We start from the raw sequence: 14,466 nt of genomic DNA on the forward strand, positions 1-14,466 counted from the left end.
CTTCTATTGGCACATACACACACAAATGAAGTTGATTTTGGGCGGGGTTGTTTTGTTTTGCTTTGTTGTTTTTTGAGACAGGGTTTCTCTGTAGCTTTGGAGCCTGTCCTGGAACTTGCTCTGTAGACCAGGCTGGCCTTGAACTCACAGAGATTCACCTGGGTTTAAAGGCATGCACCACCACCCAGCTTAGAAGAAGAAATTTAACAAGTAGTCAAAACAAAACAAAACAAAACCATATAGTAAAACTGTGAAGTAAAATATCAAGAACAGAGAACTAATGTTAGGAGGCTTTCCTCAGGAGGGGGTAAGGGGAAACTGTTGAGGTTATGATTCAGGGGCTAAGAAAGCAATCTCTTCATCTCACGTAGCCCAGACTGGTCTCAGATTTGCTATGTCTTTTGTTTGTTTTTTGAGATGGGGTTTATCTGTGTGATAGTCCCGGATGTCCTGAAACTCATTTTGTAGAGCAGGCTGGCCCCTAGCTCACAGAGATACCCCTGCCCAACACCCCACCCCCTACCTCCAGGGCTGGGATTAAAGGTGAGGGCCACCACTGCCCAGCTCTGAGGTCAGCCTTACATCTTGATTCTTCTCAGACCGAGGCCCATGTCAGGACATCTGACTGATGGCACTTAATCAAGATTAGATATTTCTGCTCTTCCACAGACTTCAGGAAGAAAAGGTCTTTTTTTGTTTTGAGATACAGCGAAACATAGATTCATTACCTACGCCAGATTGGCCTAGAATTTGAGTAAATCTTACTCCTCTACCTCCAGAGAGCTGAGATTACAGGTGTGTCCCTGTGCCCAGCCAATATGTGTTTTTGGCAAGTGCCCTATATTCAGACTTTGTTAAGAATGAATCTGCTCAGCTGGGCCATGGTGGCACACACATCCCAGCAGAGGCAGGCGGGGCCACTAAATAGCAAGTTCCAAGACAGCCAGGGCTGTTACACAGAGAAACCCTGTTTCAAAAAACAAAACAAAAGAAAGACCCTGCCCGCCAGTTAGACAACCCAACGAGAAACGGACAAAGAGTTGTACAGACTCTTCTCCAAAAAAGACATACTTAGAAAACCTAAGAAGTCCCGTCGTGAGTCAGCAGAGAAATGCAAATTACAACCACACTGAGTTCTCTGAAGCCAGACACAAAAAATAGGGGGTGAGTGCTGAGAAAGGATTGAGCAGAGAATGAGAAACAGCATCCACACAGCCTAAGTGGACTGGTGAGTATCCAGCGCTGGGGAGGGGGGTGGTGAACATTGTCACACTACACCGCAGGCGCGCAGACACAGGGAAAGCCCCTCCTTTTCCCACCTCCTTTCCTGGGAGTGGTCCTATAATGATGTCATTTATAGCTAAGCAAGCACTCTCTACTACTTCGCTGAGTCCCCAAGTTTTGTTGTTGTTTTTTGTTTTTCAAGACAGGGTTTCTCGGTGTAGCTTTTGGAGGCTGTCTTGGAACTGGCTCTTGTAGACCAGGCTGGTTTTGAATTCACAGAGATCTGCCTGCCTCTGCCTCCTGAGTGCTCTGTTTAGGGCCCTGAAGTCACAGAGATCGCCTACCTGGGCTTCCTGAGTGCCTGGATTATAGGTGAAGGCATGCAGGAATTCATTGTTCAAGTACTGCTGACAGATTGCCTCTGCTCCTGTCCCCTTCGCTAGCACCCACTCTCTCACTCTCACACACACAAGTGGCCTGTCTGCCTGCGTAGCCACGGACTCAGAGGGCTCCACACAAAAGGGGCCTTGGTGCCTCAAATGGGGCTGTATACTTCATTAACTGCATGCATTCAGCCCACCACACGGTTTCTTACGTAAGAACAGTATACGGACATGAAGAGAAAAGCTTGAGGTTTAGACTCTAGGCCTGGAAGCTGCCCTGCATTTCCCACTCTAGGAAAGTGCCTAGGTGTGTGTGGTAAACAGGAAGAAGAAACAGACACAATCCTTTGACAACCAGCAAAGTTAGAATTTTTTCTAAAAGAAAAAGAAACACACACAGAAGAAAAAAAATAGGTTTGAGAAATCAAACGCTGTCAAGTGTGGTGGCTCATGCAACGTAGACACGTGCACGCTCAGAAGGCAGAGGCAAGAGAGCTGCATAGCAAGTTCGAGGCCAGCCTCCCGAGTGCTGGGATTAAAGGCTGAGCCACTACTGCCAGGCACGACAGAGTTTCTCTGTGTAGCCCAGCATTCAGGAGGCAGAGGCAGGAGGATCTGCCTCTGTGAGTTCGAGGCCAGCCTGGTCTACAAGAGTGAGATCTAGGACAGCCAGGTCACACAGAGAAACCCTGTTTCTTTCTTTTCTTCCTTTCTTCCTTCCTTCCTTCCTTTCTTTCTTTCTTACTTTCTTTCTTTCCTTCTTTTTCTTCTTTATTTTTATTTATTTATTCATTATGTATTTTGTCTGCCTGCATTGCCTGCATAACAGAAGGGGACACCAGATCTCATTACAGATGGTTGTGAGCCACCATGTGGGTGCTGGGAATTGAACTCAGGATCTTGGGAAGAGCAGCCAGTGTTCTTAACCTCTGAGCCATCTCTCCAGCCCTGAGAAACCCCATTTCAAAGAAAACAAAACAATAACAATAAAAATAAAAAGTTTAGTAAAACATGGATTTTTAACTTTTTTTTTTTTTTTTTTGAGCCTGTCCTGGAACTCGCTCTGTAGATCAGGCTGACCTCAGAGGTCCACCTGCCTCTGCCTCCCAAGTACTGGGATCAAAGGCTTGCTGGATTTTTAACTTTTTAGAATTATTAATGTATGTATTTTATGTACATGAGCGTTTTGTATGAATATATGCACACCAGAGGAGGGCATTAGATCCCATCAGACTACAGTTAAAGACAGTTGTGACCACTTTGTGGGAATTAAACCCAGGTCCTCTAGCTCTAGAAGAGCAGCCAGTGGTTTTTCAGTGTTTTTTTTTTTTTTGGAGACAGGATTTCTCTGTGGTTTTGGAGGCTGTCCTGGAACTAGCTCTTGTAGACCAAGCTGCCAGGCTGGTTTTGAATTCACAGAGATCTGCCTGCCTCTGCCTCCTGAGTGCTGAGATTAAAGGTGTGAGTCACTATGTACAGCTAAATTAAAAATATTATTTTAAATTTGTAAGTTGTTCTTCAGCAGGTCTGGAGAGATGGCTCAGCAGTTAAGAGCACTGACATCTCTTCCAGAGGACCCTAGTTCAATTCTCAGCACCCACATAGCAGCTCACAACTGTCCAGTTCCAGGGCTTCTGATACCCTCACACAGATACACATGCAGGCAAAACACCAATGCACATAAAATACAAATAAATCATACGTAAAACATTTATTCAACAAAAACTTCAATCTTCAATTAAAACAATGAGTCACAGATTTGGAGAACATATTCAAAATATATTATATATAAGGTAAAAGCCTTGTGCCTGATATAAACACACACGAGTGCTCTACAATCTATAGGAGAAATATTCGGTGAAAGACTCAGCCAAAGGCTCCCATGAGCAGGGCCCTGTAGAAATGGCAGTGGAACCGCTCGCTTACTCACTACCGTTAGTCGTCAGGAAATGCAGACTCAACTCACAAAGAGAAACCACTGCACACCCACCAGCGTGACTAAACTTAAAACAACCGGCGTCACAATGGAAGTACAGGTGTCCAACCTTTTGACATTTCAACAGGCTCTTGTCATCTACCAAAGTGCTGGGTTTCATTCATAGCCATCCCTGGGCCCACGTAGCCCTTTGGCTAAAGGTTAGACAAGCCTGGGAGTAATGGCTGGAACTTATGTATGTATTCCTGGTAGTAAAGTAGCATAAGCACCTTGGAAGACTGTATGTATGTATGTATATTTAAACATACACATATGTATGCTTTTTTTTCAAGACAGAGTTTTGCTCTGAGGCCTAGGGTATCAGTTGTGCAGTACTTTTATTTATTTATTCACTTATTTATTTGGTTTTTCGAGACAGGGTTTCTCTGTGTTGCTTTGGAGCCTGTCCTGGAACTAGCTCTGTAGGCCAGGCTGGCCTTGAACTTACAGAGAGCTGCTTGCCCCTGCCTCCTGAGTGCTGCGATTAAAGGCGTGCACCACCAACGCCGGCCTTTGTTTCCTTCCTTCCGTTCTTTAATATTTATTTACTTATTATGTGTACAGTGTTCTCTCTGCCTGCAGGCCAGAAGAGGACACCAGATCTCATTACACACGGTTGTCAACCACCATGTGGTTGCTGGGAATTGAACTCAGGACCTCTGGAAGAACAGTCAGTGCTCCTAACCCTTTGAGCCATCTCTCTAGCCTTAAGTAGCCTTTTCAGTAACCACTTTCTTCCCAGGTGGTGATGGCACACACCTTTACTCCCAGCACATAGAGGCAGATGGATCTCTGTGATTTGAGGCCAACCTGGTATATAAAGTAAGATCCGGGAAAGCCAGGACTGTTACACAGAGAAACTCTGTCTCAAAAAACTAAATCAAAAAACCACTTTCTCAATTAATATTTCATTTAATAAAAATTTAAGGCTTTAAAAATCTATATGCTGAAGAAAAAAAAAAAACACTTTCTTAGACAAGGTTTACTGACTTGTTCACACTTTAAGACTATCAAACATCATCCTGAAATAATCTTTTCCAGATTCGCAGGACTACAGGTTCATGCCGCCTCACCAGAGAGCCAGGGCAAGGGAAAAACAGATCAGGGAGCCCAGATCTTCAAAATGAACGGTTGTGTAGTCATTGCACAGCAGCTCTGTCTCTGTTCTGCTCTGTATCTTGAGACTGGTGTGGCTTTCATAGGCATTAAGTTTGTTAAATACCTTCCAGTTGTAAAACCCTGTGCATTTTATTGTATGTGAATTAAGTCAACATAGTCAATATAAACAGGGACATGAAATTCCTTCCTGGGTCTATCAGCCTGAGTTATGAATTTATGAAGAGAAATCTTTGTCCAAGTGAACTGGCAAGAATTGGATACTTGACTGGTAGACAGCTCACTAGCACCCCCTGGAGGTGACCTGGCAGCATAGTCCATATTCCTGGAAGAGCTTCTCTCTGAGGGGCATCAAGGAAAAGGCTTTTTGGTCAGATTTTCAGTTCCAGCCCAGAAGGGGCTGGCTTCCTTCAGAACTCTGTGATCTTGGGTATGTCTCTGAGATGGAGACATACCCGTGATTCCAGCACTCAGGAGACCAAGGCGGGAGAATTAATTGTGAGTTTCAGGTTTGACATCAAGCCACCACAGCAGGTTCACAGTTGGCCTGGGCTCTATAGTATATTTCAAACCCCTGGGAACTAATGAGGGCTGTCTCACCAAGCACTGTATAACACACCTTTAATCCTGCCCTTGGGAGACAAAGATAGGTGCATATCTGTGAGTTCAAGGCCTAGTCTACAAGCAAATAGTTTGATAGTTTGGCTGGCTCAAATTCACAGAGCTCCTTCTGCCTCTGCCTCCTGAGTGCTGGGATTCAAGGCATGTGCCATCATTCCTGGCATTATTTGGTTTTATTTATTTAATTAACATTTATTTAGAAACAGGATCTCATTTAGTATAGACTGATCTCAAACTACGTGGTCAAGGCAACCTTGAACTCCTGATCCTCCTGCTTCTACCTCCCAAGGATAGGGTTACAGCACCAATTCCACACCCAGGCCAGGAGGCATCTTTGTGCCCATTTCTTCTGCTCATGGCTATTGCCAGACCCTCCCTCATTTGTTTCCCAGCTTGGGGGATTGAACTCGTATCCTTATGTATTGTAGGCGAGCACTCTACTGCTGAGCTACGTTCCCAGCCCTGTTTTTATTTCTTAGTTTGAGTTAGTCACACTAAGTTGCTCAAGATAACACTGAACTTGGGTCCTCCTGTCTTGGCCTCCCAGGGAGCTGGAACTACAGCCAGCCTTGAGTCACCAGATCTGGCTATGTTAATTCCTTTAAAAGTGCTCCCACTGGCTCTGAGGAGGCTTTGAAGCTAGCTGTGAGAACTGAGATGAGCAGGCTGGGTGACTGCTTCAGAACATACAGCTAGCCTGTCGGTAGTGGTGGTGGTGGCACACCTTTAATCCCAGCACTTGGGAGGCAGGTAGATCTCTGAGTTCGAGGCCAGCCTGGTCGACAGAGCTAATTCCCGGGCAGCTATTACACAAAGAAACTCTGTCTCGAATAACCAAGTGGGGAGGGGGCGGAGAATAAATATAGTGACGGCTGGAGTGAGACTCAACCTCATTTGTGCCCTTACTAACTTCCCCTCCTTCCTCAGAGTTAATTTCCAGTTGGATGCCCCCCCCAAGCCCCTGCTGAGGGCCCAGTCATTAAAGCTCCATAGCAACAGTAAGGAGGGACTGGGCTCAGCTAAATCCAGCCTTCGGAAGAATTTTCTGCCAGAGATGAGTGACCCAGGGCCTGTCCCAGAGGCAAGCTTCGTGCCCAGGTCAGACATGTGTCATCTGCCTCTTGATTTCTCAATTCAGCCCACAGCCTTGGGGGCAGGTGTGGAAGCCGCAGAAGAGGCAGAGGAAATGACTTATAAAAAGCAGTCTCAGACTGAGTCACACAGGAGTTATAGCGGTAGCGGTTCTGGGCAGGAAGGGAAAGAGTGAGGGCCGGGTGGAAGGGTCCCTCTGCTCCCCGGGGTAAGGATCCTCAGGGAAGCCGACTTCTCTCCAGACCTTGGATACAGTTTTGCTTCTCCTGTTTGGAATGAGGAACGAATGTGAGCTAGGAGGCTGGAGTATGTCATCTGGGAGGGTGGCAGTGTATTAGCCTGAGCCAACCCTCAGCTATCTTGTTTCACCTGCAGAAAAAAAAGAAAAGAAATAGAAAAAAAGGCATAGCCGGGCAGTGGTGGCACACACCTTTAATTCCAGCACTCGGGAGGCACAGGCAAGCCGACCTCTGTGAGTTCAAGTCCAGCTTGGTCTACAAAGTGAGTTCCATGGCAGCCAGGGCTGCTACACAAAGAAATCCTGTCTCAAAAACCCAAAAGAACTAAAAGATGGGAAAATCAAGGCAAGAGTTTTCAAGGGATTACCCAAGGTCTGCTGGCCAGTGGCCAAAGGTGGAATGTAAACCAAGACTGCCCATACTCAGAGTTTCTTAGCATGTGCGGGCTTCGGTCAAATCCCCCGTACACAAAACACAGAGTCAGACAGCAAGGCCAGAGCTCGTCTGGTGGCTGCCCCAGCACTTGGGAAATGGGTATGGATCAGGAGGTGGAGGTCACCCTTGGCTATGTAGAAAGTTGGTGGCCAGCCTACCAACTTGAGTCTGAAAAACAAATAAATAAATCCCAACCAAACAGAACAGCCTGATCCCAAGTCTCAGCAACCAAGTCCTCACCCTCCTGATGGTTTGCTTAAAATGTATTCTTTATCAATGCTTGAAATAACTGTTTGGGGGCAGGGGATGGCCTGGCAAAGTTCCCCTTTGCAAACCCAAGGACCTGAGTTCAAACCCCAGAATTCACACGAAAAGCTTGGTCCCCAGGAGGCAGAGACAGGAGATTCTGACTCTTGGGATCAGCTGGCCAGCTAGTGTATCCTAATGAGCTCAGGCCATGAGAATTGCGCCTCAGCAGACATGAAGTGCATTTCTGAAGATGACACTGAAGGTCCTTCTTTGGCTTTTGTGTGCACACACACACTTGCTTGGGAATAAAAAATAAAAACCGGCAGTGGTGGCACACATCTTTAATCCCAAGTTCAGGGCCAGCCTGGTCTACAGAGCTAGTTCCAGGACAGCCTCCAAAGCCACACAGAGAAACCTTGCCTCAAAAAAACAAAAAAAAAAAAAAAAAAAAAAAGGACTTTGACTTTTGTTTGGCATTTGAAGTCATCACAGATCCAACTGACTTGGTTTGGTATCTGTTTTGTCCACCCATTGTTGCCTTCTCAGATGACCTGGGCACCACAGGGGCCCAGGTGTCCTGGCTGATCCCTCACACCTTGTGGAGCCTTGGTGCCGCCCCTTTGTCTGTGGCTTGTGGCTGCTACTGTCACTGAAGGGGCAGCATCCAGGGAGGTTCCTCTCCTTTGTACTGAGTCATTTTTCCCTGAGTCCCCCCGAGTTAGTGGGGAACCCGTCTCTCCATTTCAAGAAAAAAAAAAAGTGTATTTACTCAGAAAATCTCAGCTCAGAGTGGAGGAACTTTCCAGGGTTGTGGGGACTACCCTGTGGATTGCTAGAGTCCCCACGGCTGACGATATTTAATTGAGGTCTGGTTGGCTATCTGAAGGTGCTTCCTGTAGGAGGCAGGGGTTGGGACGAGGCCTTCACGGCTCTTTTCACTGTAGGCTTTTATGAGTCATTATGAGTTGAAATTTAGACTTTGAATGAGGATCAAATGTGGGACACTTTGAGGCAGGACAGACTTAGGTTCAAAACCTGCCTCACTGGTGACAGTGTGGTGTGTCCAAGGCAGGAGGATGTTTGAACCCAGGAGTTCAAGGCAAGACTGGGCAACACAGAGACCTGCCTGGCAATAGGAACTAGTCTCCTCAAAACCAAAAACAAAACATGGGGCTGGTGAGATGGTTCCGCAAATAAAGGTACTTACCAGCCAACCTAATGGCCTGGGTTCAATTCCCAGAACCACGTAAGAGGAGAGAGCCAATTTCTGCAGGATGGCCTCTGACCTCCACTCACTCGCTATGGCATGGGCGCCCACACACGTATCCACGTGCAATAATAAATGCTTAAAGAATGTGGCAGAGCCACTTCCTTGCTTGGACACTGGGTCACACCCTCACTTGACCTCAATTTCCTTCTTCCAAAACCAAGAACACCTACCTCATGAGACTATTGGGATTTCTCTTTTTTAAATGAGTCAGGCAGGCCTCAAATTTGCTATGTGGCTGAGGATGACCTTGAACCCCTGATCCTCCTGCCTTTACTTCCACAGTGTTGGAGATGGAACCCAAGGCTTTGTGCATGCGAGGAAAGCTGTCTACCAATGGAGGCGCCTCAGCTCTCTGAGACTGCTTTAGGGATGAATGTGACTGACATCAGTGCCCTGCCTGCTGAGAGGAGCTCACTCAATCACACCACTGACTGTTCTTCAGTAAATGGCCAAGCCACAGACTGACCCGGCCTCTGCTGACCTGTCATTATGCATTTGAGTGAAGGGTTTAAATTTGTGTGTCCAGATCCTGCATGTTTGGATGTTTAATATGGGCAGGAAGCCAACCTTTTCCCTATTTCTGAGGTACTCACAGAAAGCATGGTACAGGGGCTGGAGAGATAGCTCAGCAGCTAAGAGCACTGACTGCTCTTCCAGAGAACCAAAGTCCAGTTCCAGGAGATCTGACACTGTCACACAGAAATGCATACAAGCAAAGATACCAGTGCACATAAAATAAAAATAAAATCTTAAAGAAAAAGAAAATGGGCAGGCAAAACTCAAGAAATGCTCAGGAGCCATGGGCAGGGGAGACAGCTTGGCATTTAGAGTATGTGCTGCTCTTCCAGGGGGCCTGAGTTTGGTCTCCAGGATCCACATCAGGTGGCTCTAAACTAACTCCAGTTCCAGGGAATCCAGTGCCCTCTTCTGGCCTCCACAGGCACTGCACACACATGGTACATATAAACCAATGAAGGCACACAAACATTCACGTTGCTAGTGTCATTTCTGTTTATCCCTACTGTGGTGGGATCTTCTGGTAGGAACACATGAACGCCAAACTGTCCCTAGCCTGTTTCCTGACTGCCAAAGCCCCCAAGTGGGATAAAGAGTGTAAGAGCACACACTCTGACTGGATTGTAAGTTTATTAGAAAGGCCTTGGACAGATGAACCCTGAGTTACCAGCTGAGGAGGAAATGAAAAGCCCTCGTCCCCCATGGCCCACTCCTTGGTCTCCTGTGAACTCTGTCCAGTGGCAGACAGGAAGTCTGCTGAGAAAAGTCTCTCTGCCTCCTCTCCATCGGGCTGTCCGCCCCGACTGCAGGGCCTACTGTGGATGGGCAACGTGGATGCTGGTGCCTGGAGCCAAGAGCTGACAGGGCCGTGTCCTTGGCTCTAGCAGAAAGTGGTTCTAGAACCCCAGAACAGAACGGAGAGGAGCCGGCTGGGGACCAAGTTCTCCGGAATAGCCAGTGGGTGACTCTGAGAGGTGACACTGAGCTGTTTGGAGGCGTGTGCAGATGGCTCCAGGGCCAATAGAGGGGGCGCTTAGGGGAGGGCCCAAAGCTGATCAAGGGAGTTTTGGCCATACAGTCGAGTCTCTGTGTGACTCAGTGCTCCTCCTGGGACTGCAATGGCCAGAAAGGCAAATGGATCTTGTAAAAATCCATGGTAAATGATGCCATTTTTTCCCCTTAAAAAATAGTTTGTACAGTGAATGGATTTCACGCAATGGAGCCCAAGCCCAGAAGAGTCCATCCTGAGGAAGAAGGCACTTCACACCCTCGCTTGGGTGATCTGGGCTGGCTACTTCCTGGGCCCTTTCCAACTCCACTTCACTTGGTCCTGTGACCCAGGCCTGCTCCTTCTGGGAAGGACTCTGCCGCCAAGCAGTTTGTCTGCACTGTGGTTCACAGGGTAGTGGATGGCAGCTTCCTTACCCGCCGCTGGGCCAGGATAGATGACTCAATGGGCTTCAGCTGGGGAGTGGGTTTGGAGCTATTGAGTGCAGAATATGTAGCTGCCATGGCTCCCTAAGAGAGAGGGTAGGAGATCAAATGATGAGGGAGGGTAGACAATAAAACACGTCTGGATCACCCCTTTCAGGTCCCACAGCCCACCCAGCCCACTGTTCCTAGCCTTGGTGGTGCTTCGTGACCACTGGTTTTCCCTCGGACACGAGAATACGACGATACTGTTGCGTGCAAGTCTGGGACTACCTTGAAGGCGGGGCTATGTTTTTTGCCACAGCTATGGTTTTGGGCACATAAAATAAAATAAAAATAAAATCTTAAAGAAAAAGAAAATGGGCATAGAACTGCCTGGCTCTGCTACTTCAAGTCTCTGCCACCACCCCCTGGTCTGAGAGCACCCCACCCCTCCCTCACGGTCAGCAGCCCCGGCATGCATGGCCACCTTCACTAGCTGCAGATCTTGGTGGGACAGCTGGCTCTGGGGAAGCTTGTCTTTCTGGGTGATCCAGGGGTGCTGAAGGACCTGCTTGGCTGTGAGGCGCTGGTGGGGGTCCACATGAAGCATCTTAGACACCAAGTCCTGGAGACACAGTGGACAAGGAGGTGACGGGTGGGCCCTGAGGGAGCAGATAGCTGCGCCCCACTGAGAGACAATGACTGGAGGCAATTGAGTCCAGTCATCTCTGGCCTGGGCCCTTATAAAAGCCCCTGTAATCCATTCCTCATACAACCAAAGCCTTCCCTCACAGCCCAGGAATCTTCCTTCCATCTCTGCTGCTGCAGACATTTTGGAGAACATTTTTCTCCTCCTTCTCTTTTTCTGAAAAGCCACACGAAAAGGTGGGAATTGGCTAAAGACTCGTAGGTCAAAGAGACACGGGTGTAGCATGAGTTCTAATAGGGCCATAATAATAAGAGCCTGGGGTCGGCTACAGAGGAAAATGCAGAGAGATCAGACAGAAGAAGGACCAAGCCACCGTCACCATTACCTCACTCGCTTCCCAGGGGAAAAGAGAACAAGTTCCTGTTTCCTCCTGCTTATATTCCTTCCTCCGCCCAGCCATCTCACTTCCTGTCTGTCTGTACAGATCCCCAGACCTCTATGGTTATCGAGTGGCAAGCTCCACCCACTGATCTTCAGACACACACGACATCACCACACAAGGTTCAAATTTGACTTTTGCTGGGTTCCCAGCACTTGTTCGGAGGCTCACAAAAGATGTAACCCAGCTCCAGGGGGCCCTGAGCTTTCTGGCCTCTGTGGGCACCTGTACTCACATGCACATTCCCACACACATATTATTAAAAATAAAAATAAGGCTGGGGGTGGTGTGGTACATACCTTATTTTTTATTTATTTTTGAGATAGGGTTTCTCTGTATTGTTCTGGAGTCTGTTCTGGAACTAGCTCTGTAGACCATCTGCCTCTGCCTCCCAAGTGCTGGGATTAAAGATGTGTGCCACCAACGACCAGCTTGGTGCACATCTTTAATCCCAGTACTGGGGGCACAGAGGAGGACATATCAACATGAGTTTAATGCCAGCCTGGTCTACAGACCTAATTGTAGGACAGATAGCCTAGACTACACAGTAAGACCAAACCATACCAAACCAAACTCTGAAACAGTAACAGAACCTCAAACAAATAATAACTCTAAACTTTGCTCTTCTGCTCACCAGCCTGGGTGTACTGGACAGTTACTTAACTCTGTGAGCCTCAGTTTACTCACCTTAAACACTGGTGTAGGTGGTGCTATTCATGAAGGTTCAACCTGATTCTACACAGGGGTTCCTGGTGACTAGAAACTTCCTAATGCTGTAAGTTCATGTATAAGTCTCCTTTGGGAGGGCATTCCACAGCGCACAGGTATGCCTGGCTGTAGAGACCAGCTTCCATGTGTAGGCCTATATTGTCTACCACATCAGCTTTCCACAGAGAGGGGCAGGGGTTAGGCAGTTCTCTGTATCCCATAGGGACCAGAACACAGAAAGGTCAGTGAAGTTATCCAGACAAAGAGGGGGAAGGAAGTATGTCTGGGGATCTTCTACTTGGGTCAAGACTGCTATGGGGATTTGTGGAACATTCTACTTAGGGGAAAGAGGCTGCAGCAGATCTATCCATGAAGCTCTGAAGAGTTCTGATGTTGCCAGCCTGGCTCTGTCCTCCAGGCGGCACAGACTCACCTTGGCTGTCTCTGAGACCGTGTTCCAGTTTCCCCCACTGAGGGTGAACTTCCCGCTGCCGATCCGGGTGAGGATCTCCTCCGGTGTGTCGCTGGGCCCATTTGCAAATGGAGTGTATCTAGAGAAGTTCCGAACCTGGCTTTAGCCTGTGGCCTCCATCCTGGCACCGGGGGGTAGGTTAGGAGGTTGGCAGCTCCCAGAGGCGGGGCCACCGGCCCAGACTTCACACTCACCCTGCCAGCATGGTATACAGCAGAACGCCCAGGCTCCAAATGTCACAGCCTTCATCATAGCCTTGCCGTTTCAGCACCTGGCAGGAGGGGGAGAGGGGTGTGGTCAGGCTCAGGGACATTCCCAGATAGTTCCCAGAAGGGTAGGAAGCAGGGGTTATAGGCCAGGGCCGAGGTCATGAACACTTCAGTTCTAGACAGCATGGGGCCTTTGAGAGCAGGTGCCTGTCGCATCCCCCCCAACCCCCCCTCCCCCCGCCATTCACCTCAGGTGCCACGAAGTTCGCTGTGTAGCAAGGTGTCATGAGAAGTCCGTTTTCAGCCCGGAGCTGCTTGGCAAAGCCAAAGTCACAGATTCGTAGGCACTCGGGGTTTCCGGACTCATCCACGTACAGGATGTTACTGGGTTTAAGGTCCCTGTGGACGACCTAGTGGCAGAGGGCTGGGTCAGTGTATGGTCCAGGAGGTACTAGCAAGTCATGCCGCTTGTCAGAACTGGGAAAGTAACACAGACCCCGGGGAGGGAGGGAAAGTACTGGAATGGGGCCTGATGTCAGTACTGCCTGAAAATAGGTTTGGTGTGCCGGAGTGGACAACCCAAGGGAGTCAGTTTTGTGATTCCACCCTGGGTCGTGGGGTTCAAACTCAGGCTGTCAGGCTTGGCAGCAGGCTCCTTCACAAGCTGGACCATCTCGCCAGCTTTGTATTGTCTTTTTGAGATCTCCGTGAAGATGCCTGTGGCTCTAACTGAGCCCACCTGAATGTCTCCCCTTCAATCCACTCATCACCTACTCTCTTCTTAGTCAGCCCCCTCCTTCCTGCAGTATTTACCTTTTCCCTTTTCTTCCTCCTTTTTAAAAAATTTCTTTCCCGGCTGGGCGGTAGTGGCGCATGACTTTAATCCCAGCACTCGGGATGCAGAGGCAGGCAGATCTCTGTGAGTTTGAGACCAGCATGGTCTACAAGAGCTAGTTCCATACACATGCTATGAGCGCGTGCACACATGCGCGCACGCACATACACACACACACTCTCTCACTCACTGAGAAAAGTGTAATAAAAATGTAAATGGAGGACTGGGTGTGTAGCTCAGTGTTACAGCACCCTGCAGGAGGAAAAGAAGTTCAAGTTCACCCTTGACTACACAGTAAGTTAGAGGCCAACCCGAGATACACAGTCCTTGTAAACAACCAACCACCCAGCCACAAAAGCAGGGCCAGAAGAATGGCTTGGCAGGAAAGAACCCTGGCTGGGCAGGTTGGGGGGTAGGGGGAGGTGGAGGGGTGGCAGCGGCAGCGCAGGGGGAGGTGGAGGCAGTGGCAGATGGGCATTGGTGGCTCACACCTTTAATCCTAACGCTTGGCAATCAGAGGCAGGTGGATCTCTGAGTTTGAGGCCAGCCTGGTCTACAAAGCAAGTTCTAGGACAGCCAGGGCTACACCGAGAAACCCTATCTTGAACCCCATCCTCCCCT

The 14,466-nt window shown here is 48.5% G+C and overlaps 1 protein-coding gene across 3 annotated transcripts in view; it reads right to left on the bottom strand.

The window, feature by feature from the left end:
* Positions 1 to 9,733: 9,733 nt before the first annotated feature.
* Positions 9,734 to 14,466, bottom strand: part of Rps6ka1 (ribosomal protein S6 kinase A1) — a 36,401-nt gene continuing 31,668 nt past the window's right edge. For all 3 annotated transcript variants that reach the window (XM_051173773.1, XM_051173774.1, XM_051173772.1), the window contains 5 exons: positions 13,259 to 13,420; positions 12,996 to 13,072; positions 12,763 to 12,880; positions 11,021 to 11,158; positions 9,734 to 10,638 (listed from right to left, as the gene is read on the bottom strand). In XM_051173773.1, coding sequence (XP_051029730.1) covers positions 10,516 to 10,638; positions 11,021 to 11,158; positions 12,763 to 12,880; positions 12,996 to 13,072; positions 13,259 to 13,420 — 618 coding nt within the window. In that variant the 3' untranslated portion in view covers positions 9,734 to 10,515. The remainder of the gene's footprint in view (positions 10,639 to 11,020; positions 11,159 to 12,762; positions 12,881 to 12,995; positions 13,073 to 13,258; positions 13,421 to 14,466) is intronic.

Source organism: Phodopus roborovskii, unplaced genomic scaffold (assembly GCF_943737965.1).
Source record: "Phodopus roborovskii unplaced genomic scaffold, PHOROB, whole genome shotgun sequence".
NCBI lineage: Eukaryota > Metazoa > Chordata > Mammalia > Rodentia > Cricetidae > Phodopus > Phodopus roborovskii.